The 26975-nt window shown below is 40.9% G+C and overlaps 1 protein-coding gene across 1 annotated transcript; it reads left to right on the top strand.

Annotated features, from left to right (window-relative positions):
- The first annotated feature begins 776 nt into the window (after positions 1-776).
- On the top strand, positions 777-21314 carry RND3 (Rho family GTPase 3). The gene is made up of 5 exons (XM_090045771.1): positions 777-1097; positions 1197-1284; positions 11809-11918; positions 13493-13627; positions 16460-21314. The coding sequence occupies exons 1-5, from the start codon at positions 948-950 to the stop codon at positions 16709-16711; spliced, it is 735 nt and encodes a 244-aa protein (XP_089901897.1). The 5' UTR covers positions 777-947; the 3' UTR covers positions 16712-21314.
- The last annotated feature ends 5661 nt before the right edge of the window (positions 21315-26975 follow it).

A 26975-nucleotide genomic window follows, 5' to 3' on the forward strand; every position in this document is an offset into this window, starting at 1 on the left:
TTTGCTGGACACCCCATTCACACAGAGGGCTGCCCAAGAAGTTCATCTTGTACAGTGTTGTTTTAAAGCATCTGTCTCCGGATTTCAGTTTGTTCAGCTGGATCCACACTCCTCTGTCAAGATTGTGCCCAGCCTTTGGTGCTGGTACAAAACACTGTGGAAACAGGTCTGGCCTTTCCCCGCAGCTGGCCCACTCCAGTGATGCCCATAGATTCGGTTCGGCACCCACAACCTCTTCCAGGAGCTTGCGTGCTTCATATAGCTGTGACTTCTTGAAGCCTTTTCGGTCTTCAGTGAACAGTGATGGAGCAGGTGATTGTCATCATGTCTCGCTTTTATTGCCAGCCATGATAGCAATAAAATGGTCTGCATTCACACTTGGTGTGATGCTGAGCGTGTCTGTGTAGGTTATACAGCTGTTTGGTTTTTTTTTTTGATACTCTGCACGGGGGTGACTTTCTCTGCACCTGCACTCCCCCCGCTCCACCTGAGAGCACTGAGGCAGGAGAGAGTAGGGGAGGTCTGGGCCTGAGAGCAGAGTGAGGCTGAGGGGGGGCCAGGGCAGCGTGGCGGGGGAAGGGAGGTGTGTGCTCCGCGGCGCTAGGACCCCGCGGGGCACGGACTGGCCCGGGCAGCACCTCCCCGCCGCTTCCCCTAGAGGGCGGGCGCGGCCAGTCGCCGGCGCGGCTCCCGCTCCATAAAAGGGTCGGGGGCGGAGCCGGCTCCCGGCTGGCGCTCGCGATTGGAGGCGGCGGCATATAAAAGCGGCCGGCGCCGCGAAACAAAGCAGTGGGTCGGAGCGCGGCGGCGGGGGAAGAGGGTTGGGGCCGGGGACAAGGACGCGGCTCGCTCGGGCTCTTCCTCGCTCGGCTGCCCCCGCCCCCTCCCTGCCCCCGGCGCGGCTGGGCCGCCTGCTTTCTGCCGGACGGGGACGCAAGGCGACACCCATGAAGGAGAGAAGAGCGAGCCAGAAACTCTCGAGCAAGGCGGTCATGGATCCGAACCAGAACGTGAAGTGCAAGATCGTGGTGGTCGGCGACAGCCAGTGCGGCAAGACCGCCCTGCTCCACGTCTTCGCCAAGGACTGCTTCCCCGAGGTACGTCCCGGGCCGGGCGCGCTGCCCCCGGACCTGCTGTGTCCAGCCCCGTAACGCCGGTAACCACCTCTCTCCCCTCCTTCCCTCTCTCTTATTCAGAACTACGTCCCGACCGTCTTTGAGAATTACACGGCCAGCTTTGAGATCGACACGCAGAGGATAGAGCTGAGTCTGTGGGACACTTCGGGTAAGAGCTGTGCACCGTGGCCCGCGGGGGCTTGCGTTCCCCCCGGGCCCTGTTCGGGACGTGCGGAGCTATTTCTGGCTAAGATCAGGGACTGCGGCTGCCCCTCCGCACCAGGAGCTCTTACTGAACCGCTTATTTCCTTCCAGTGGAGATCACAAGTGCTCCCTCATGTAATAGTCACCTGTGATTAGGAGGTGACACTTTTTATGTGCCCCCATTTCATTTGGTTTCTCTTCCTCCTTCCCCCTTTTTTCTCTTCTAAAAGTTCTTGTGGAGAGTAGCTCAGCAGATGGGAGACCTATTACTATTGCATGTTGTGAGCCTTTCATCTTAATATTTGTCATTGCTGCTGTGAAACCCAGCGTGGGCTCTCCTTGGGTAAAACATGATTATACAGAAACAAGCAGATTAATGCTCCTACGGACATCTGAGCTGGTTAGGGGCATCTGCCTCTCTGACCTGATTTTCTTTTTTTGCTTACTAAGGGCTCCATCCCATAAACCCCTGTGCATGCATGCTTGGTTATCCCTTGGGCAAGCCCAGGCAAGTCTCTCACTTCAGTGAGACTACTTGAGTGAGTAAAGGGACCTAGGTGCATAACTGTTTGCAGCACTGGGCTGTTAAATGGCAAGTGAGAAGGCTTTCACAACACTAACAAGTATTTGGTGAGGAAGGTAATATAAGAACAGGAAGTCTGTGGTATGTATGATGCCTGAATTGAATTAAAGTGGATGCAGCCAGAGTTACAAATACAGGGGCTGCAAATGATCCTATTCCAAGTCATTTCCCAACTCCTTAACCTAAAATTAATGCACTTGCCCCTCACTGAACTTTTTTTTTTCTTTTTGAACTCCTAGTTTTCCCCACTCTCCCACCATGTACAGACTGATCAACACTGGCCATTCCCTTTCTTTGCCCCTCCTGGCCAGTGTGCAGAGAGGAAACCTTACCTACAGCTCCCTTTCTTCCATCTCCACTGCAGGGGTGTTGAGGGCAGGGCTGCAAGCTGGTGCCAGTGCTTCCTGTGGATTCCAGTCCTGTCCCTGAGACAGGGCACATGAAGTTACAGAGAATGGATACCACTCGGGGCGGGGGGAGGCTTTTTGGAGGAAACCGTTTTTGGTGGGAGGGAGAGGCCTTGGCAGAAAAAGGTCAAACTGGAGACTGAAAAGGACAACTTTTCTAGAGGCAGGAGATGCTGTACAGAAAGCTCTTCCTAAGGGACCAGCTTGAGGAAATCGGAGAACAAGGGGACAGACCCCACATGGAACGGACATGTTCCTTGAAAGACAAAGAAGGAGTATGAAAATGACTGACTTCCTAGTCTGATTTCCCTAGTACTGTTGAAGTGCACTGTACAGAGAACTCCTCTAGGACTTCTGGAGGGGGAAAGCAGAGCTCCTGAGGCACAGAGAAATCTTGGAGGGTAGGTGGTGGAATGAAAAGGGCCCAAGCTTTAGAAGGGAGAACAAAGGACAGGAGGCAAAGGAAGGTAGAGAGAGTGCACACCTCGATGGGAGGAAGACAAGGGTGTAAAGAGCATCAGAAGGCAATAAAGACAACTGAACATAGCGGTTGGCATGCAGCGAGATGCCAGTGTGGAAAGGGAACAGACCACCCAGTGTGTGAGGGGAACACTCGAGTCAGAGCAGGAAATGGAGCCCCTGTAGGGCAGGGGGATCTGAGGAAACCATTCCATATTGCTTTCCACTTCATAGCATTGGGAACAAAGCTTCATTCTAGCATAGGCCTTGCCTAGCTTTTATCAGAAGCAGATGAAAAAGTACATAATCCAGTTATTTTTGGCTCTACAGTAATTTTCCCAGGGTCCTAGAGACTTTTCATAAGAGCATCAAGTGCCAAAGCTAGTGGCTGTTTGTATTGGTGCATAAGGCTAGAATCGGGAAGGGAGTTGGGAAGATAAATCATTGTCTGATGAGCCATTGTTATCTTGTGAAGCAGCAGGCCATATGGGATTCTTGATGGAATCCACTGTAACTAGATAGGAACTAAAAATTCCCAAGTGCCCTGATGACCCTGAAGAGCACATTACTTCTATTAGCACAACTAGAGTGCTTGCTTCCAGATGTGAATGGCAGCTGTCCTGGACCAGCAGCTGCATCTGGTTCTAATTCTCTTATCTACAGAGGGATATTTTACTTAGCCATTTGCTGTACGTGAAGGGTGGAGATGAAACCCCCATTTAATAAGGAGATTGTGTATATTCCAGTGGAAGGAGAAAAGGCATGACTTCAGGAGGAAAACTCTCAGCATATGGCTTGTCATGAGAGAGAGGTCATCTCTAAGAGGTCTGGATGCTGATGTCAGGGCTACATGGCCATCATCCTGGCTGTGCAACTTCAACTCCCTGTGAGACACCAAGGAGAAATAAATAAGATGCATCTACATGGGTGTTAATGGTAGATGAAGCCAGCTCTTGGAGTGCCTTGCAGAAGGTTCTCTTTTATATTGAACTGATTTCCAAATACAGGACTTCCCTGGCTCTGAAAGGTGCTAGAGCATTAACAGGTAGAGGTCTAATGGTGAGCTGCCACTGACATCAAGAGGTGGCAGAGGGAATAATCTCTTCTCTCAGCTCTAAGCACTGCAACCAGAAAAGCGACCACTTCTTCCACTCTCACCCAATTCCCTCCCACTCCTGTTTTCAGGAAAAAAAAAAATACTGACTTGGATGCCTGGTGGTGGATCAAATTTCAAAGGCTAACTGAAATGTTAGCTAATGGTCAGTGATTCAGACCCACAATGTGGTGGTGGTGATTTTTGAGGGGGGGGCCTGATTCTCAAGCTACCAGCAAAGCAGGTCAGGATCACTTCTTAGATCAGCCACTTCCCAGCACTTATGCCCTACTGTACCTGTTTATCAGACTGAGAACTCTGCTCTGTGCTGGACTTGAATCAACTATATTCAGTATCATTCTTCATGTTAGAAGCTGTGGAGAGAGACTGGAACTGGGAACAGCCCACAATCTGTTGCCAATTTGAAACCACCTGAATGAGAGCTCATATAATCCAAGAGTGGGAGAGCTGAAGTGGCAGTATCAGTAGCTGTTGGAGCATGAGGGTCTGGAAACCAAGGCATTAAACTCTTTCCTAACAAGAAAGCTGAACAGCCCCTCTGCTCCTCCATTTTCTTGCTCAGTTCATATCCTATGTTGATGCTGATCTTGATGAACACAGTTGTTCGTCCAAGGGGGAGATGGGGAAGGGTGTTGATTTGGATACCAAAGCTAAATTTAGGAAGATTATTTTGTTAAAAACATGGGAAGCTTTTGGATGCTGATTTTGGCTTTCCTTATTGTGGCTGATTTTAGCAGTAAATGATCTCAAATTATTGGAGTGCTATGACAAAGCAGGTAGCTTTATTACCCAGGGTAAATAGTAGCATGTTTTCAAAAAGCAAAATACATTTGGAAGTTTGAAAAGCTAAAATTAGCATTCCAGCAGTGTAATAAAGCATGATGACTAGTTTGATTTTTGTTTTCCTTCATCTTCACTACTGCTTCAAAGATTTAAAAAAAAATGACTCGCTCAATAAAAACTCTACAAAAATGCACTAAATTTCTAGAAAATTAGCAGTTAATAATAAACTTACTCCAAAATGTATGTGTCTGTTTTGGATTCATGAAATTATGATCCCTTCAGAAGTCAAAGTCTCTGATATGTAAACATCTTAAACTGGCCTGGAATAGTAGTCCAGACATGCTTGGGTAGTGGAACATTTTGCCTTTTCCCTTTCAGGGAAAAAAAAGAAATGGTCTAGTAGGAATATACATCTTAACTGCTTCTTATTTGAGACCTGATCATGAAGCTAGCAGCAGATTTTTTTTTTTTCCCCCCCTGAGTTAATTCCAGATCAGCCTGTTAACTTCTTAACAATTTAAAACTAAAACCATCCAAGATGTAAACTTGAAAGATCAAATATTTGGTTTGGTATATATAAGTGCCATATAATCCATCCAGTGCCTGGGAAATTTTTTTTTTTCTTTTCCTTATAAAAATGCAAACATTATGCATCAAGCTGGCAAGCATGATTAACACCTGTGATCAATTAAAGTTGGTGATATTCTTGTTCTGAGTTGAAGAGCAAGATAGTGCCATCATGGAGCCTGATTCTTCTTCTGAGGTGACTAGCCAGGAGCCCAAGTGTATACTGGGAAAAAAAATAAAATCAACCCTGCGTGATGTTGAGATCAGACCTTAACAGTGGAATGAGTTTTGGTTATACCTGACTCTGCCATGCACGTTAGTAAAATGTGGGTCCAGAATAGCATCATATAACTACAAAACACTTGAGTGAGGATACCACAACTTAGCATCTCTTTTATAAAGTACTTTACAGCCAGTTTATTGGGTTGGGAACTTTCCTGTATTTCAGGGTCATTAAAACCCAAATAAATAGAGGATGGTAGTATATGCTTATAAATGTAGGTGGGATGGGAAGATTAATTAGCCAAATACTTTCTGGTTTATTCTTAATCTTTCAAAAGATTAAAATTACACAATGTAAAAATCTTGGCAAGATGAGATTTAGTCAATTAGGACTACAAGCACTTCTTTTTTTTAAAGTAAGGTTGTCTTGTAGCAATAGAATTATACTACTATTACAGACTGGAACAATTAACAGTATATGGTTAAGTATCAGTATGTTGACTTTGAATAGCCAATGAAGAAGTCTTTCTAACAAAGAACCTCCAAAATGTTATTTTATGGAAACTATGACTATTATTACAGGTTGCCAGCTTTCTTCTGGCTATTTTTTTTTTTTTTATTGATACAGTAAAGTTGTCTGGCAAAACATTTGCATCATGTGCATATCTCCCTCCAGTTATACAGTTTAAGCTGTTTTTGTAGCAGACACATGAAGGTTCAAGTATTTGAAAGTTGAAGGGAAGGACTTTGTGCTGAAAATCTTAAGAAAATAATTTTCACTGAGACAAAAATTACTATGGGACTGTGTGGGGTGAGGGGGAGGGGAGTTGCATATAATTAATCCAAAAGGCCTTAAGAGTTTCAGAACAAATTAGCTTTACTGTAATTTGGATGTGTACAATGTGTTCGGTTTCTGTGTAAAAATATAACGTTAATTATGAAGGGTTTTTTTACTGAAACATTTTCTAAAAGATATAAATTGGACTTCTGGCCTGTAAAGATGGAACTTAATATTAAAGAACATACAAAAATGGAAAGTGCCGTAAGGAGATTTCATGTTTTCAAACTCTTTCAGATCATGTACTAGTTCAGTGTTTCCCAACCTTTTCCAGCCCAAGGCATACTTACATTAATCAACATTTTCCATGGCACACCTGTTAAGGTATTCCCCTTCCTCATGCTTATTGTAGCTCATTGCTGTGGCTAAATTTCACAGCACACCTGTTCACTTCTGACTGCATACTTGTAGTGCAGCACACTGATTGGGAAACACTGTACTAGTTAGAGTGGAGTCTAATTGATTCCCTCCCTAGGATGGGATTCTTGCAATCTGTTCTCCACTTAAAAATGCAGCTAACTAGGAAATGGAGAAGACTATATGCTATTCCAGGTGGAAAAAAACAATAATGATGTGGCAGAGAGCTACTAAATCTGTAAATACAGTAAGTTCTTCTATATGTAGTGGAGCAGATAAAATATTGAAGTCAGCTGTAAATAAATGGCTTCCCCTTAGGGTTTAATAAAGAACCACAGAGCATTAAAAGAAAAAAGCTGGCGAGAGAAACTAAGTGAGAAGTGTTCTACTCAGTTGCCACCAGTGGTTTGGCACGCTTATGAACACACACACCTGGTAACTGGACAGTTTGGGGAACTGATAATGGCAGAAGTTGTTCACCTGTTGATCACTGATATTTGACCTGAAATAGCCATAAATACCAATATGTGATGGCTTTCATAGTTTGGAAGTAATGAAACCATGATTTCTATTGTACTGGTGTCTGCAGTTTCTTTTAACAGTATGTGTAATGCAGGGCCAGTCTCAAAGAAGACCAAGAACTGCATTAGGTGAGATGCGCAAATTGCTTAGAGTTGGTCACTTCATTCCAGGACTGAAATGGAACAACATTTGTTTGCATTACAAGAAAAAAACTCTTAGTTCTGTGGATAAGCAGTGGACTTGCATTTCCAGTAATGAATTGGCTTACAATAGTACCTAAACCCTGATCCAAAGAAACACTTCAAGCTCATGCCAAGTTCTGTTGGAGTTAATGGAGCTACTTCAATTTCTCTTCTAGATCAGGGCCTCTATATACTGTAAAAAACATTTAACGTCAAGTTCTGCTTTTTTGCACTCTGCCTGAAACCTTAATAGCTTCTGTAAGATCCTAAGTTTTGTAAATATCTAGGCATAAAGCTGTTTTTTCTGACTTGCCAAATAGGATTAAGAAATTAAAAATGCCATTCAGGCAAACATCTACTGTAGAGTAAGATGAACCTGTTGTGCACTGTTAATTACCCCTGATAAAAATGTGTTCATGATTGCAACCAATCTGTTCTTACAAAGCAAAGACAACTATGATAGGTTTCAAGTTTTATCTGGAGTGTAGCAGTTGTAGCTGCATTCTGTCCCTGTTCTTCAGGGTTGGCATGATTTCAATCTGTAGACTAACTTGAGGAAAAGATCGAACAGAGCTGTATTCAAAAGATCTGTTTAGGCTTGATTCGCATTCCTAAGATTCTTTAGGTTCGGAGAATTTATTTGGATAAAGTGATGAAATGCTATATTGAAAATGAGTCATGCATTCAGTCTTTTGGTTCTTTTGTAATTGTGCCATAACAAAGGTTCAGTTATTGCTGCTGAATGAAACCAAGAAATATATATTTCTCTTACAGTGAGCATGCTATGCTCTCAGTACTTAAATGATTCCTGCTAGTTGCAGCCTATGCTTCCTTAGAGAAAAGAATGTGTCTATTGTATCCAGATTACTTCCAAACTGATAGATCATGTTTAAAAGCTACGTTTAATTCTCTTAGGTTTCTGCATATTTTACTAAGAGATTAAAAAAGAAACTTAAGAAAACAAATGTAACTCTTGTTGGCATGGTAAGTGAAATCCCTGGCCTGACTTGAATGAGTGGATGCCTGTGCATACATAAATACATATTGATGTACATATATGGTATATTGCATCCTTGAAGTGGTGACTGAGTACTTAGGTATGTGTTTAAGGAATTACAATTCTGGGTGAGGCTTTTTAAGACTCCTCTTAGCTGGCAACTTTTATTTGGCCAAATATTAATGATTCTAAACACAAAGGGCTAATCCTGCCTTTACTTGTCTAATGCCTGTTGAGGGAGGTATGCTGTGGTTCCCAGAACTAACTAGCTATTGCAAAGTAGAATGCAGTTCTGCAAAATGATACTGGGCTCTGGTTGAGATGTGATGCACCAAAACATATTTGCCAAGGACTTTGAACCTGGCTACATGACTATTGAGTACACTAGTCCCTTGATATTCTGAAATGCTTGCAGTACTCAAGCTGGGCCAGGGAGAGGTGAAAAGATGACTCTTTCCCAAGTCATTTATATAACCTAAAACATTTTATTGTAAAAAATACAAGAAAGCACAATAAACCCACTGAAGTAGATGTAAATTGAGTTGCACTAGTGATAGAGCTGCACCAGTAGAAAGCTAAAGCATCTGCTTTGTATTTTCCCTTGGTTCATGGCTGTTTCCTCTTGTGTATGTTATCTAGATAGTTTACTTAAGTCTTTTTCCTCTTGAGAGGCCAGGTAGGATGAGGTACTTGTTCTACTAGATAGCATCAGGAAGTTTTTTTGAATAATAATAAGCATAGAATATAGTATTGTGTTAACTCTGAAAAAGCCTCCTGATCACAGAACGTTACACAAAGAAGTTTAAACTACTTTGTGGAGCATAAAAACTTAAATATAAAATGTGAGCCTTGTCCAGTCCACAGAGTAGGTCAAATTTAGTACTTGTTTACATCAGAGCATATGTAAATATAGTTTCTATAGGTTTTATCATGAAATAAAGCAGAATCTGGCCCTGAAGACTGCATATTTATCTTGTTAGACCTAATCTATTTGATCTATGTTTTCTCTAGTATCCTGTTCAATGGATAGTACTCAAAGGTTGTTTTAAGGGCAGCGTTTGAAGCAATGGATAGCTGGATACGACATTGTTTATAGCTGTTCTGAAGTGGCGGGGTTTGGAGGGAAAGTCCAGTTTCAACAAATTACCTTCTGCTACCTAGTTTGGTAATGCTTCATTCCCCATATGTTACTCCTCACTTCAGAAACAAAATTCCTAAGATTCCTTTCGGCTTCCTTCTGGTATAAACTGTCTAACCGAAGTGGTTTGATATGTTCTCACTGTTTCCCTTATTGCTTTGTGCAACAGCATGAGCTGTCTGTCAGGAAAAAACTTTAGGAATTCTTTCTAATCTGGTTAATCATGGGTGTAGTTCAGCCTTGAAGATATTTTACAGTCAATTAGCCCTAGAGGAGGGAAAAAAAATCCTCTTTTTAGAGGAGGAAAAAAATCAGTGATCTAACCAGCTCATAAGTCAGACATCAGCATTGTTGAAAGTTATGCTGTTACCTCAAATAACACATGACATCTGTTGGGCTCACAGAATAGAGAAAGATGTATAGAAACATAACTTTTGTTTTGGAAGTCATAGTTCCTCTTCCATTACAGCTCTGACTTCTTAAAATCTAGGCCTCACTTCAGCTGGCGGCCTTGCCACCCACATGCTCATGATATACCCTGTTGATTCAGGTCCTACTGAGTAAACTCTCACAGATAAATAGAGTCTTCTCCATAAGTTAAAGAAGACATGCCATCCATGCAGAAGGTAATTTGGCCCATAAAATTCTCTGCCTCCAGGAGTTAGTACCAATTATGGCTTCAATCCTGCAGATTTATACATATGCCTACTTTTATATCTGAGTAATCCCAGTGTGGAACCAAGGGTACTACATAACAGTATGTGAAACGTATGAGTACATCTTTGGAAAATTTGGCCCAGGTTTATGCCATCAGTCTAATACAATAGCGTATGTTTAGGGTTTTCTTTCATTTGATCAAACCAGTTTTATGGACTTGACTTATATATATTTTTACACAGGTATATATACCTGAACAGTTCTGTTTGGTCAGTGAGACCTTCATCTTAGAGATGACAAGATTGCAATTTTTTATACCATGCAGGATGCTGAATAAAACTACCAGTCTGGGGGGGAAAAAAGGCTCCTGAGAATTACCATTAACCATAACAATCAGAGATACCTGTGCCACTGGAAACCTTTGATTATCCAGATCAACATATTTAAATCCTAAGAAGGAATGTTTTCAATGAAAGATATTTCTGAATAGTGCAGAGAAATTTTCAAACTCATTTTTTGGGGGACTCATTTCTATTTTCATGCTATAATTTTTTCATTTGTGAAAAGCGTTGACAAAATTGTGGCATGTCTACTTTGCAGAAGCCTTCTGGTTTTCTTTGGTAAAATCAAAGCCCTGCAAGCTGGCCTTAGAATCTAACTTTGGTTTGACTTGCAGTGCCATAAGATGTGCATAAAGCAAAAGCTAATGGGGGAAAAAGGATGAACATCTTAGAGCATAATGTTTTGGCCAAATTCTGTTCCACTACACCAGTGTAAATCTAGCAGTTTCATAGATTTCATAGACATTAGGGCTGGAAGGGACCTCGGGAGATCATCGAGTCCAGCCCCCTGCCCAAAGGGCAGGAAGTCAGCTGGGGTCATAGGATCCCAGCAAGATAGACATACAATTTACTCTTGAAGTTGCCTTGGATGTTTCTTAGTGTAAGTGATAGTATAACTTGGCTCCTTGTTTTTAATTGGGTTTATTATCTGTTCTGTTTTGCTGACTTTATGTTACTTTTCCTGAATGGAAATGGGTCTGAATCAATTTCAGAATCTGACAGTACCCAAATTATGAAGTTTTGATCTAGTTGAGAAAGCAACAGCCATCCCTTATCACTCTAATAGATAGGCTCTAAAACCCCTAAATTTGAGAGAACTGGAGTTGAATTTGGAACCATATTTTGCAACTAGATTGCATATCTACTCTTGACTAGGAAAGGTGCCTTAAAATAGGGAGGGCTATGAGGCCTACAGTGCTATTATGAGAGTGCTTCTGGAAGAAATGAAAGATTCCAGTCATTTGGAGATGCACACAAACTAAAGAACTGACAGTCCATATTTTTGGACCATATCTAGCTCCACATTTAATTCCAGATCCAGTTCCACTCTTTAAATTACCAGGAATGTCACAAAGGCTTTTGAGCTACCAGTGGAAGACATGTTAATTGGGCACTGGCTAATTATATGAGGAAGAAGTCACTTTTGTTTATTGCCAGGCAAGAAAGGGAATTGGAGCATGGGAAAGTAAGCAATACCATGCCATTCATAAGTTCTTTTGTTGGTTTTTTTGTTTGTTTTCTTAATCTCTTTTTATAAGTGTGTATGACTAGCAAAAAAAAATGTTAATTAAAAGAAAAAAAAAATCTGTCTTTCTCAACAGGATCCCCTTATTATGACAACGTGCGCCCGCTCTCCTATCCAGATTCTGATGCTGTCTTGATTTGTTTTGACATTAGTCGGCCAGAAACCCTCGACAGCGTGCTAAAAAAGGCGAGTGTTTGAGAAATATATTTTAAAATTCAAACTTATTTATAAATAGACTGTATTTTAATGTGTCACTGTTTCCAGTCACATAATCTTCAGCATGTAGTTAATTTAAAGAAGAATACACTGCACGTTGTGATGCAGTGTGCTTGAATCTTAGTTCCTTACCTGAGAAAAATGGAAAATACTCAAACAGGCATTAGGGGAGTAGAGTTAATGCTATAGAAATATACCTAGAAAGGAAGCTTCTTTTGTAGCTCTCCTCTTCATCTTGACTTTATGACCATAAAATACATGTTCAGGGAAGGGCAGGAAGCAAGTAAATGGGTGTAGTAAAAACAAACTTGGGGTAGGTTGCATTGGCGGAGTTTAAAGCTGGTCTACCCAGCCTTTAGACCCTGTCATAGCTCTGACACCACTCTGAGGTAGGAATACGCAGTCATGTTGAACAAGAAGCCGGTGACAATCTGACTTTTAAGGAAGTCTTGATGCCCTGGAGGAGGTGGCTTCAAAGAGCAGATTAGAACTGCAAGCTTCACCAAACTCCAGAGTGCCGGTCATGCTTTTTAGATGTGCAGTGGACTTTAGTAGAGTGTCTGAATTTTTTTTCCCTGCCTTCTACCCTTTCCCATAGCACCTCAGAAAAGTGAAGCTCAGGTAGACTTGAAAGTCAGGCCCCTTGCCTTTTGATTCGCCTGACCTTGTCCTCTTGATGGAAGGTGGGAAATAGAAATGCTGTGATATTAACTTTCGGAGTCTGAGTACTTTTTCCTGGAGGCAGTTCTGTGGAGAGCACTTAATGAGCACTTCAAAGTTAAATAATATTCCCCCATCAAATCTTAATGATTCCAAGATTTGTGGACTTAGTCTGCAAATACATGGCTTTTTTTAGCATTTTGAAGGACTCTGTTTTGAGTTTTTATTTATTTCCTAGTGCTCTCACTCAGTATTTGCATAAAATATAAAGAATTCTGTATGTACAGGATTAAATATATTTATTGATTACTACAAGGTGGTTCTCTGCAGATTTAAATAGATATTTTTTTTAGTGTTATGCTGGCTTATGGCTACATTCTGTGATTACCTTTTAGCGTTTTGTAGTCATATGAGACGTTCTGGTGATTCAACTTTTGAGAAGTTGTTTTAAACTAATGGCAACACCCTTCATTATTTCTGCTGCAATGTGGGCAGAGCCAATGAGTCATGGAACAAGGAATTAGATTGCAAATTGTTTACTGATTTAAGTAGGAACAGAGTTTAACCCTGTGAACCCTTACTCATGTAAGTTAAATGTGATGCCATACAAGCAGTTTCACTGAAAGTCATCTGAACTGGTGAGTTGATAAGGGTTGCAAGATCTGGCTGTCAGGCCAATGCTAGAGATCTTGTGTTGGTTCAGATGCACTAAAATCCTTGTAACCATGTTACATGTTGGCTCTAGGTTAAAAAATGCCAATGATATAAACTTTAAATATGCTTTTATAATTTCATTCAAACTATTAATTCTTTTGCTTTTCTTTACTATGACCCTTCTATGAAATAGTTTATTGCATCTGTATAACAACAGTAATATTTTACAGTGGAAAGGTGAAATCCAGGAGTTTTGTCCTAACACCAAAATGCTTTTGGTTGGCTGCAAGTCTGATCTGCGAACAGATGTGAGCACACTTGTAGAGCTTTCCAATCACAGGCAGACACCAGTATCATATGATCAGGTATGTTGTTGCATTTCTTTCTCTTCTTTTTAACTCCACCTCCTCTTTTTTTGCACTTCTTAATTGTTGATGGAGAGCCAGTCACACAGTTATTTAAGATTTACCTTCTCCTTGGAAGAAACACCTCTATTCTGTACTTTTCTTATTTACATTAATTGAGTTAAATACCTGATAGTATGTAGTGATCAGTGGAGTTGTGTATGAGAACAGCTTACATTAAAAATCAAAGCCTTATGTATTCTTTACCTCCAGAATGATGTAACACAAGTAGACCTCGTGGCATCAATATAATCCTAGCCCTTAAAGATACAAGTTCACTTTTAAAAAGGTTCTCGTTATGAAACTAATGTTTTTCAGCATCTATAGCCTGAAACAATAGCTTAGATGTGTACTTGTAGCCAACTTCTGGGTTAACTCTAAAGCATTAGGAGTTGACATTTAAAAAAATGTTGACACCTTAAAATGTCAGTGTTTAAGTAATTTAAAACTGGTGTATTTAAGAAGAATCATCTAGCTACTTGTGCTTGTCTTGCAGTTCCAAACTGTTTGTTGTTTTGCCACAATATCCAGTTTTCCTTTCCTAAAACCAGTCTCTGAGGGAGAGCTGCTTTACACGTCTTGTGGACAGCCAGAGTTGGAAAGGCTGACAGGAGCTCTGGCTCATACTGCAGCCTTTCCTGGTCTACTTTCTCTCTACTAGTTCCTCCTGGAAGTAGAGGCATATTAAATGGTTATGCCTGTCCTGTAGGCTTCCATTTCTGGGAGATGCCATGTAGGGTTGGACCAGGAAGGGCTGTAGCAGGAGCTATCACTCCTACTTGTCCTTCCCACTCTAGCCATCCACAGGACATATGGGGCAGTTCTCTGCTGGATATCACTAGCACCAGGTAGCACAACTGTTGCGCTCAGCCTACCTCAGTGGTTTTCAACCAAGAGGTGCCATCGTGTTCAAAGTTGTGGAGGGGTGCTGTGACTCTGAAAAGGTTAAGCATTGCTGTGGTTAAGTAAAGGCAAAGCTACAGGTTATTTGAAAATATACATGAAAAACTGACAATTTTGCACCCTGCTGTGCCTTAACACACATGCATGAAACGAGTTTTGCTTGTCAGCAGCTTGAAGTGAAGTTTCCCAGAAACCCCTGCACCTATCTCCTTGAAACTTGGCAGGCTTCATGCCCTCAGAAGGGGCTACCATACTTGCCGTGTTCGCGCATCCTCACTGTGTCCTTTCCCCCTCTTCCTCCTCTCTGTACTTTCTGTTACCCTGCAGCCAAGCCCAGCTTCAGCTTCAAAACTCAAAATGCTTCAACTGCCCTCATTTCATTTTGAGGCTGTTTCGAACCCCTTCACTTCATTTCGATTTCTCTGTTTCAAGCTCAAAATGAGTCAAAACTGCCACAAAACAAAACAGCCAGCGAAATTTTGCACAGCCCTACTGCCTACTTAATTGCCTTCAGTGAGCTTGCTCAGATGGAACTGACTGGAATCTGGAAAACAATTCTGATATTCAAGAAGGCATGCAGTTAAGGTCACTGAATAAGAATTGCAGGGTGTTTAGTACCTGTGATTATTTGTTCCTTTCAGAGGAACTCTGTCATGGCTAATAGTCCTTAGTACATAAAGAAAGAGTGTGTGTATGCAGGGAGAACTTACCAACAAGCAATACAGTATAACTGTAGGTCTTAATATTCAGAAATGAAATATTTGCCTGCATACAGAGGAGAAAAGAAAATTGCACCTGCACTCTTGACACCAGAATTGTGCCTTTCTAAAACTCGGGCCAAATCATAGAGTAGTTTGTATGACAAGAGGACCTAACAAGATTTAACTCTGTTATCAAGTAAACCGAGCAGTCTATTTGTAACTGGGGATGTGTCACAGAGTTGTGTTGGCCACAATCCATGTGATTACTTACTGGTACTCTGAATTAAATTCCAGTTCTCTTTATTGATGGTGGTTTCACTGCAGTTGAAGAAGAAACTGTCAAAGTATGAGCGCACAGAGCTATACAGCATGTGAAATTGTATCCATTTAAGTAAGAAGTTTTTTAAATATTAAAGTATGTGCTCAATAACTCAGAAGTTGTAACTGTAAAGAAATCACCAAAAAGTATGGAATCAGATTTGTCAAAATAACTCCAGTGCAGGGTGATCAGCGAACTAGATAAGAATGAATCCATAGTTCATTAATTTAAGTCTAGCCTATGTTGACAGAGACCAAATGTTGATACCATCTGATCATTAGTTCATGATTTTATGAAAACAAATAGGTAATGCAGTTCCTTCTCCTCAGTTTTAGATTAGAGGCTGGATATGGACTGATTTCACACTTAGGACAGATTCACTGATTTGGTAAACAGGAGCTGCCACTGCCTAACAGATGTCTTTTCAGTGTAGAAATAAAAGGACACCATTCTTGAGGCTGCTTCTACGCTACCTTTCTTGATGGAGCAAAAGATTCATCAGACTCAAAGAAAAACATATTGATTTCCCCCACTCCCCTCCCTCCAGTCAGGAAACTCATTTATTTTGGCATTTTGTTTATTTGGGTTGTTTAGATATTCATGTGCTTATCGTAAAACTGTCAAATGATGATGAGCATTCCCGAGGCAGGGGAGGGAATGTTGAGGTACTTGTATAATTCATCTTGGACCAAAATCCCGTTCTGCATTTTGCAAAATTAGTTATTGGCTCCATTCTTCCGTCTTTGCTTTGGAATTTTCAAAGTATTACATATGCAAAAAAAAAAAAAGTCAAAGAGTAATTTGTATGGTTTACTTGGAATGAAAACTTCCTATTGATTGAAATTTCTTCTTTTTTTTTTCCTCCTACAGGGTGCAAATATGGCCAAACAGATTGGAGCAGCTACTTATATTGAATGTTCAGCTTTACAGTCAGAAAACAGCGTAAGAGACATTTTTCATGTTGCCACCTTGGCATGTGTAAACAAAACAAATAAAAATATTAAGCGGAACAAATCACAGAGAGCAACAAAGCGAATTTCACACATGCCGGGCAGGCCAGAACTATCAACAGTAGCTACAGATTTGCGAAAGGATAAAGCAAAGAGTTGTACGGTGATGTGAAGGATCTAGATTTCCTTAAGAAGGAGGAAGAGACAGTGTGTTCAGGAAAGGTGAAGACTCAGTGAAGTACGCAGCCAACTGGCACAGAACATCAGCTTAAGTCAATACTTTAAAGGATACTCTTCACCTTTTGTGTGTGACTGTATTTAGGGATTCAGAAAGTAAACCAAGCAATGAAAACAGATGGATCTAAATGAGATGGTGTCAAAAAATGTTACATGGAAGAAATGCCAAAAGAGGAAGATATTTGAATGTGCTAAAAAAAGCGATGTAAGGGAAAGTAGCACCTCGGAGAAGAGAGATGTCTTTGACTGTGCTTTGTTTGTTTTTCTTAAAGCTCTATTCCTGGCTACTACTTTGATTTAGTTAAAATAATATTTTAATGTTCCTTTAAAAAAAATGAATTAAAGATATCATTAATATACCCTCTTCATTGAGGAGCTAGCCCTGTGACCTTAGAGTTTGGTTTTTCCAAAGGATATGATCTAATTTCCTACTGGCTCATCATTTAAATGGAAATTATATCAAGGCCCATGGGTCATCCCAGAGGAAAACAGCATATGAGAAGCTTTGAAATTATGCCTTCCTGAGATGGCTGCATAAGCTAAATTTGAACAAGTGGTTAATGAAGACCTTTGGAGACTTACCAGTATTTTCAGTGCCCTACCACAACAAACATTAAAATGAAATAGAAAAAAGTACCTACCTGTTACAGAACTTTTGAAAAGATTTTTTTCTGTTCATTGTGTGATGGTAACTAAAGTGGTGATGCTCTTAATCTTTTATGTTGACATCCCTCTTCGTAATGTCCCGATATACTGTATGGATATGTCACTGTAGGCAAAATCAAATGAAAGGTGATACGAGTTACAGCAACAAATAATCATTAGTTCAAAACACATTTTTACAGCCTTAGTGCCCAATGCTGTGAGATCTTAAAAACCCACAATTTCTGTAGTCTTCAGGAGTGGAGGAGCTTGGGGCCTTCTCAGTATCTGGCCCTACATACATATAAAGGAGAAGTGCTATTCTGTGATGTGATTCTCTGTAATTATACTTAAACAAACAAAGAAGTACACAGGTGAACCAGAATATCTAGTATATTATACACTTTCACAGGGATGCCTTGGATGACCGTCTTTTTAGTACAGATTTCATTATTCTCCTAATGAGTACTATGAGGAAATGGGGCCTATAGAACTGTGGCGCCTTAAAGGGTCCCCAGTGGAAACTGGATAGTGCATTAATCTTAAAGGACTAATAGGTGCATATCCAGGTGGTGATTGTTAAATGTTGGTCAGGTTTTTTTCACATACTGATTACTACTGTTACATGAAATAAATCAGTCTCTAAAATGGCTTGCAGATGTTTAGTGACCAATTATCTTCATGGCTTCTCTTAAAGGATACTGTAAGCTCTGACTGTTTGCTATAGCTTGTTTGAAGACAAGCGTTGTTTCCAATGATAATGCTTCATTTTTGAAGTATTAAAGTGGTGTTCCCATTAAGCTGTGGCAGGGTAAAGGACTTAGGAACTGAATACACTCAATGCCATGTGTTACCAGCACTTTGTTTCTTCTCTGCAAGAAGAGAAAACTACCATTCCAACCATTTTCCACAAAAAGACACTTTACCACCATAATACTCTTCTGACTGATGCAGCAGTATGCTTAGGGCAGTATTACAAAATAGCTGGCAAGTGCTTTCTGTATTTAAATATTGTAAAAAGAAAGTAAGTTATAACTGTCATAAAACAGGAATTCCATTACTTTTTTTAATGTTGAAGTCACTTTGTATGTTTGGTTAATGTTTCTCCAGTATTTATTAAAATATCTTTTTTCCTTTGAATAAAAAAGTCAGTGTAAGTGACCTCTGTACAACAGTTCATTACAACTTGAGTGTACTGTCCTGAAATACTTGGCATGCATGTTAAAGTACATGCATATCTACATAGGGGAAATCAATCCTAGTTTCCTCTCACGGAAGTCATTCTGCTTTGAAATTATGACATTCATAACTGTGTCACATTTCCCAAAAGTTATGGGTGGGCAGGGGAGAGGAGGAAACTTACGCAAGTTACAGCCTTGAAATCATTGGATCCATCTGTTTTTAAAGGAGCTTCTGAATACATGCACTGCTGCATGTTGTATGATTGAACTTCGCAGACTTTTCCCCCTCCCTCCACTGCTCTTAGCAATACTAAGGGGTTAATATATTTTACTCTTAGGACACATTCTTCAATAGCTGTGCTGTATTAAATAAAAGCAAATTTTTCTTCAACATTAGGCAGGCATATCTTCCCTTGTTGTGATGATGTTCATTTTGCCATTGGAAGGTTCAATTTCCAAGTTTCCCTTTATGGTATTTCAGAAATGCTGAATCCAGGCAGGTCCATAAGAGTCTTGTTCATTGACTACAAGGGTCAGATTTCATCCAGAACGTTCCAAGCTCTGCGAGAGCAGCAGTTACCAGTAATATCTCTTAATTCTTGTTCCTTTTATTCTCATTTCCTTTTAATAATCTTTTTATGCTGGACCAATCATAGTTGGAACATCTCTAATCAAGAGTGTTGTTCTGAACTGCATATAACAAGAAATAATCCAGTTCTCAGTTATTTCCTCAAGTCCTATAAAAACTGAGCCAGGAATTTGTGTAAGTTCCCAAGGACACTTTGGGCTCCCAAGCAATAGCTTATGCTTGCTGGTGCTTAAAGTTCTTGATGAGTCTTCCCTACCACCCTCTCCCCCCGCCCCCACCTTTTTCTTGGCATAATTGATGCGAGCTTGATAATGCGTAAAAAGTAATTTTTAAAAAGCAGTAATTAATTACCACGTAAAAAGAAAGGCTTCCTATTGCTGAGAGATTGTACTGGACTTTGGTGGTGCAATGAGGCCACAGATGGTGGACACTCAGTAGCTTTATTCACACATCGTGATTGTTCAGACTGAGTACTCTTAATTCAAACCATAAAACTTCCCAAAATTCCTGTTTTGAAATAGAACATATCCGTTTTTTCAAAAACATCTGATCTTGATGCAAAAATATCCAGTGATAGAGATTCCAGTGACCACCTCTGTCAAAAAAACTTTGAGCTTTATTTCTAGTTGAACTTTAGCTTCAGCTTGCACCTATGTTTTATCTTTGATAGATGGAAGAGCACTCATGAATTTTGTTTCCCATGTGGGTTCTTATAGATGTGGTCAGGTCACCCCCTAAATTTCTCTTTGCTAAACTGATTGAGCTTCTTGAATCTATCGCTAAAAGCATACTTCCCAATTCAATCAATGTCATGGTTCCTCTCTCAATCCCCTCCAATTTATCAGCATCCTTCTTGAATACTGGAGTCAAACTGGACCCAAGATTCCAAGAAAAATCAAATCCATGCCTAATACAAGGTAATACAACTTCTCTGCTTCTACCCAGAAGTCCTAGCTTGTATATCAAAGGATTACATTGGCCTTTTTGGTCAGTACCAGTATGTCATGGGAAGCCTACATTTAGCTGATTTCTACCTCAAGTCCTTTTCAGAATCACAGAGTTCCTCTCCATTCTGTACCTATACTTGTATATCTCATAGTATGTCTTTGACGATGAAAAAACATGTACTGCTTGCTTCCACCTGGCTTAACAAGTGATACTGACTACTTGGTATCAGTGACTTGTGACCTAACCCAGTTCCCATGTCTTAAGAAGATTTTATCAGTAATGGAATCAGTATCATGAAAAAAATGTTAAATAGCTCAAAATCAAGAAATTGTTCTAGTGAAACTTCAGTAGACATACATGTGGTTGATGACAATTCCCCAAATACAAATACATTTTAAGGCCAATCGAAATAATTGACTGGTTACTAATCCATTTAATGTGTGGCGCATGATTTGATTTTATTTTAGTTTCTTAATCAAAATGTCATGGTGCACCCAGTCAAATGCTGTACAGAGGGCTAAGTATGTTACACTGGCACTATTATTCTTATTTACCAAGCTTGTAATCTCCTATAAAAAAAAAAGATATCAAGCTAGTTTGACAAGATCTATTTACCATAAATCCATTTGATCGGCATTAATTATATTACCCTCTTTTAATTCTTTATTAATCCAGTCCCATCTCAACTGTTCCATTATTTTTCTCAGTATCAATGTTAGGCTAAAAGGCCTATAATTACCTATGTCACCCTGTTTACCCTTTCCAAAACCTGTCACATTAACTTTTAGTCCATGGGAATTTCCCCAGCATTTCAATACTTACTGAAAATCACAATTACCAATACAGAGAGCTCTCTAGCCAGTTTTTTCTAAACCCCTTGATATAAGGTGTGATTGGAAAATATTTCTTTATCATATGATATGAATATATCATGTGTCTTTGATATAAATACAGAACAAATGAATTTATTGAATAATTCTGCCTTTTCTCCATCATTTGACAATGCTGCCATTTCCATCCAGTACCACTGTTAGATTTTCTTTAGTTTCTAAGATATTTGAAAGCCTCCTTATTGTACTTTACAGGCCATAGATTTTGCTGTGTGTTCTTTTGCTTCCCTTGTTAATTTTCTTTCATTTCTGTAATGAATATACAATAAAAGCTATCGGTTTCTCTCTCTTTTTTTAAGTATAATTTTCACACGTAAAAAAAGAATTGTAATCAATATTGGAACTACAATTCCAAAAAACCAATTCTGGGAACAGGAGCTTAACCATGTGCTTTGTAAAGACACTATTTTATAAAAATCCGTGTAACTTGCATAATTCACTCTACATTTTAAACCAAGGAAAATGATTGAAAGAAGAGTTGCTTTCTTCAGATGGAATTTCTGTGGCTAATGGTATGTATAGAAGTAGAATCCACATCACTAAAGAAGCACATTTTTGTTTGCTTTTTGATGTTTGTGAAATGATCTATCTCCTTAAATCTATGGTTAAGCTTTCTAGTGAAAGAGGTGGTAAATCACATGTTCTTTTATTTGTAATTTGTGGTAAGTGTCCTTTGGTAAGAAAAACATTCTAAGTACTCTTTTGGTTTCTAGAAAATAAATGTGGTAAGTTTCTATTTGTTAGTCTGTATGCAGAAAGACATGGTGTCTGCCTTTTGATTCTTCTGTTGCACAACTAGGTTAGGGAATCATTTATAGTAACTGAAACATTTTACTGGATATGTACACTGCTGAAAAATGTCAAAACATTTAACAAGAGAACAGTGCAACAAAAATCCCCACAATATTTTACGATGCTGAATTAGAATGGACCTGAGGCCAGTTTCATAGATTCATAGATTCATAGATGCTAGGGTCGGAAGGGACCTCAATAGATCATCGAGTCCGACCCCCTGCATAAGCAGGAAAGAGTGCTGGGCCTACATTACCCCAGCTAGATACACATCCAACCTTATCTTGAATACCCCCAGGGTAGGGGAGAGCACCACCTCCCTTGGGAGCCCGTTCCAGACCTTGGCCACTCGAACTGTGAAGAAGTTCCTCCTAATATCTAATCTAAATCTGCTCTCCTCCAGCTTGTGGCCATTATTTCTTGTAACCCCCGGGGGCGCCTTGGTGAATAAATACTCACCAATTCCCTTCTGTGCCCCCCTGACGAACTTATAGGCAGCCACCAGGTCGCCTCTCAACCTTCTCTTGCGGAGGCTGAAAAGGTCCAGTTTCTCTAATCTCTCCTCATAGGGCTTGGCCTGCAGGCCCTTAACCATACGAGTGGCCCTTCTCTGGACCCTCTCCAGGTTATCCGCATCTTTCTTGAAGTGCGGCACCCAGAATTGCACGCAGTACTCCAGCTGCGGTCTGACCAGCGCCCGATAGAGGGGAAGTATCACCTCCTTGGACTTATTTGTCATGCATCTGCTGATGCACGATAAAGTGCCATTGGCTTTTCTGATGGTTTCATCACACTGCCGACTCATGTTCATCTTGGAGTCTACTAGGACTCCAAGATCCCTTTCCACTTCCGTGCCACCCAGCAGGTCATTTCCTAGGCTGTAGGTGTGCTGGACATTTTTCCTCCCTAGATGCAGCACTTTGCATTTCTCCTTGTTGAACTGCATTCTGTTGTTTTCTGCCCACTTGTCTAACCTGTCCAGGTCTGCTTGCAGCTGTTCCCTGCCCTCCGGCGTGTCCACTTCGCCCCATAGCTTAGTGTCATCTGCAAACTTGGACAGAGTACATTTCACCCCCTCGTCCAAGTCGCTGATGAAGACATTAAAGAGTATCGGTCCAAGCACCGAGCCCTGCGGGACCCCACTGCCCACACTCTTCCAGGTCGAAACCGACCCATCCACCACAACTCTCTGGGTGCGACCCTCCAGCCAATTCTCCACCCACCGGACTGTGCAGTCATCCAAGTCACAGCCCCTTAACTTGTTCACCAGGATGGGGTGGGATACCGTGTCAAAGGCCTTCCTGAAGTCCAAGTATACGACATCCACCCCTCCTCCTGCGTCGAGGCGTTTTGTGACCTGGTCATAAAAAGAGACTAGATTGGTCAGGCACGATCTACCTGCCACGAACCCGTGCTGGTTTCCCCTCAGCATAATTTGTCCTGCCGGGCTCTCACAAATGTGAGCCTTGATGATTTTCTCAAAGATTTTGCCAAGGATGGAGGTGAGACTGACTGGCCTATAGTTACCCGGGTCCTCCTTCCTCCCCTTCTTGAAAATGGGAACCACATTGGCCCTTTTCCAGTCCTCTGGGACTTGACCCGTGCGCCACGAGCGTTCAAATATTCCCGCCAGTGGCTCTGCAATGATGTCGGCCAGTGCCTTCAGTACCCTCGGATGGAGCTCATCCGGGCCTGCCGACTTAAAGGCAACAAGATAACCAGCTAATATGTGTGCTGTTCAGTCCCTATTTAACTATATACTAAAATACCTAGAAAATCTAGAGGCAAGGACAGGAATCTGCTTTCCAGATGAATCAGTTACCAGTCATCACAATAGCAGGAATCAGGCAGAATACAAAGGAAAGCAAATAAACGTCCATAGAATCATAGAAAAGTAAGTCTGGAAGGGATGTAAGGAAGTCATCTAGTCCAATTCTTCTCAGGGCAGGATCATCCCTATCCAAACCACTCTAAACTAGTGCTTATTTCACCTGTTAAAATTTTCAGGAACAATCCAAAATATTGTCCAAACAATACAACCCCCACTCAGGTTTCTTAATCTTTCTGGGTAATTCAACTCAATAAAAATAAATTTTAAAATTTTGCCAATTGCTTGTTACACATTTATGTGCACAAATATATAAGCAAAAATACCTCTTCTTGTGGCCAAAACTAACAACCAGTAAACTGCCTGGTTCAAATATAGTCCAGATCAGTGATACTAAATCATAATGGCGCAGTTCCTTTTCCTGTCTGTAGTTTCTACCCAATTCCCAGCACAGAAAGAAAGCACACCCGTCACAATAGAGGTTCTTGCTTGCAGTCTCATGCTAAAGATGAATGCAAGTGGAAATAGTTTATCACCCCTAAACAATAAGCGAGCATCTGCAGGAGTGATACAGGAGACCTTGTTCTAGGGACAGAAATTACACGTAACCACTATAAGCAGTCAGAAACCAGTTCAAATGTGTAACATAACAGAAGTTCAGTACACATAAGCCACTTTCAAAATGGCCGAAACTAATTTCAGATAATCCTGGATGGATGTAGTATCAGACAACTGATTTACTTTAAACTAGTTTACTGAGCATCTGTCCCAGATCCCCTCCAGATTCAAGTTAACTCACAGCCCCTCAGCATCCCGGGATGCACCTCCCCGCACCCCGCACCCTCAGCAGGGTTAGCAGGCTAGCCTTAGCCCAAACTGTCTGCTCCAGCTGAGCAGGGAGGTGTGCTTGACCTCATTGTCCTTGTGGGCTTGAGGAAGGAAGGGTTTGGGGCTCTGTAGCTGCGCTTGGATGTAAAGGTACAGAAAACACCTGCTCAGAAACATCATAGCAATAGAGGTCTCTAGAAGTCATCAGATTCATCCTCCTGCTGTGATGCTGGGTCAGATTTACCTAGACCATTCCTGAGAAATGTCAGGCTGACCTGGTTCTGAACAGCTCTGGTTTGTTGGGGAGTCTACAACTCTTCTTCTCCTCTTCCTCCCTCCCCCGCAAGTTCCAGTCTAAACTAAATCTTCATTGTTGTAAATGTGACTATTACTTAACCCTTCATTAATGAACATGGAAAACAATTGATCCCCATTCTATCTATCTATCTATCTATCTATGACTTTCAAGACTGTTGAACACCTCCTCAGTCTTCTCTTCCCTAGGCTAAACAAACCCAGTTCCTTCAATCTTCCCTCCTAGGTCACATTTTCTAAACTTTATGGATTTTTGCTGCTGTCCTCTGGACTTTCAGCCGTTTGTCTAGATCAGTAGTTAGTGATCTTTCCAGGCAGAATGACCTAGTTTGGGTCACAGGTAGAGGGGCACAGCAGAAGCGTCTGCCACCACAGCTTCTTCCCACCGTGTTACAGGGGAAAATGTGCATTGCCAAATGTCACTGAAACCCCACATGTGTAGGCCAGAACCAATGACTCTACAGGCAATAGGCTGCCAGCCCCTGATCTATAGCTTTCTTAAAGTGCAGTGCCCAAAACTGGATGTAGTCCTCTGGCGCTGAGCAGGGCAGAATGATTCCTTCAAAGGCTTTACATATGGCAATCCTGTTAATGCATCCCAGAAAGACATTTGCCTTTTTCTGCAATAGCATCATATCATTTATTCATAATTAGCTTGCAATTCACTCTAACCATCAGCATGGAGTACAGTAGTGATGCCTAGCAAACTTTATCCCACTTGGTATTCATTTTCCTCAAGTGTAATACTTGGTGCTCACTTTTTGGAATGCCATCTTAGTTATTTCAGCTCCCATGTACACAAAGAGAGGACTTTCCCACATTTTGCCTCAGGACAATTTCTGAGCTAGAAGAAAGCCCCATGACCTCCTTAGGATTAAAGTAAAACTGGGTTTAGGGCCCTTGCTATGGGCATTATAGTAATTGCCCTTTCAGGATTGGGAAAGAGTTTTTCTCTTATTGCAAGACTGGCCTGATCAGGGTAGGTTTTTCCCTTTCGTCTCAGCAGTCTGAGCCCCAGAGGATAAATAGGGTTTTAAATTTCATTTCACCATGACTTGGCAGATGCCAGGACAGGTAGAGGAATTGCTTTCCAAATATACTAAAATTGGAAGAAGATTAGGAGAAGGAATCTTTCAGGAAAAGGTAAAGAAAGGCCCAGAGCTCTGTCTGGCACAGCAAGAAGACAATCCACTCCTTCCCATTCCCTTCGTCTTTGAACAAAGTGAGGGAAGATGCAATAGTGTCAAGGCTATAATGCAGGGAACAGGCTAGCTAGTGTACAGTTCTGTCACCAGCTGTCCACCAAGTAGAATGGAAAGGAGAGAGGTTAACATATCAGTTCAAATGCAAAGGAAGGGTGACTTACCCTGGACAAGTTATTTTCACATAGTTACCAGACAAGTTAATAACTTGGTGACCTAGTTAATCTATATTCCTGGTGTTTTGTCTTTCTTCCAGGATAACAGGTGCCTGTTTAAATGATCATATTACAACAAGTGACATTTTCAGACCAATATTTATATTGTGTTCTGCCAGCATGAATTTAGAGTGACTCTGTGGTACTTATGCCCATGTCAATCTGGACTAAGCACCTCCACAGTGCCCAATATTAGATCAAATTATTAATAATATAGTGTATGTCAAAATATGCCTTTCATTTCTCATACAATGCATTAGACAGCTTCAGATACCACTTGTCTTCTATGCACATTGAGCATTACATTGTCATTAATAGTGCATGGTTGACTGGAGAAATGAAAGAAGCCATCAAATGCTTTTTTGACACCTTCAAAGGAGGAAATGATGTATGCGACAGCTCTATTTCTTGCCATATGGTTTAATTGTCATAGAATGTATTTGGAGGGTTTCACTCCTATTTGCTGTGCAACATGCATAACAACAGTTTTCAGTCTGTCTACCTAAAAAGCTTAGGTTACAATTTCAAAGGGGCCATGGGCACATGCACTATAAACAGCCTCAAAAGCTGCATCTGAATTCTCAGAGAGCAACAATGGCTAATTCATGCTTTGCGAGGATTTTTTTTCCCCCTCCACATGTACTGGGCTGAAAGGTCAGAAGGTTGGAAAAGAAAAAATATTTTTTTCTTTTTTCCTCTGGCTTTGTTACTGTGTGTCATGCTGGACCTCAGGTCTGGGGAGAGGAAAGGGTGACCTTAAGGTTAGGAG

Source organism: Crocodylus siamensis, chromosome 4 (assembly GCF_052110815.1).
Source record: "Crocodylus siamensis isolate JL-2025a chromosome 4, ASM5211081v1, whole genome shotgun sequence".
Lineage (NCBI taxonomy): Eukaryota > Metazoa > Chordata > Crocodylia > Crocodylidae > Crocodylus > Crocodylus siamensis.

Bases quoted from the DNA above. Each gene is read 5' to 3' on its own strand.
- RND3 (XM_090045771.1), top strand. From the start codon at position 948: ATGAAGGAGAGAAGAGCGAGCCAGAAACTCTCGAGCAAGGCGGTCATG. The intron at 1,098-1,196 runs GTACGTCCCGGG...TCTCTTATTCAG, and splicing joins CCAAGGACTGCTTCCCCGAG to AACTACGTCCCGACCGTCTT. The intron at 11,919-13,492 runs GCGAGTGTTTGA...AATATTTTACAG, and splicing joins TCGACAGCGTGCTAAAAAAG to TGGAAAGGTGAAATCCAGGA.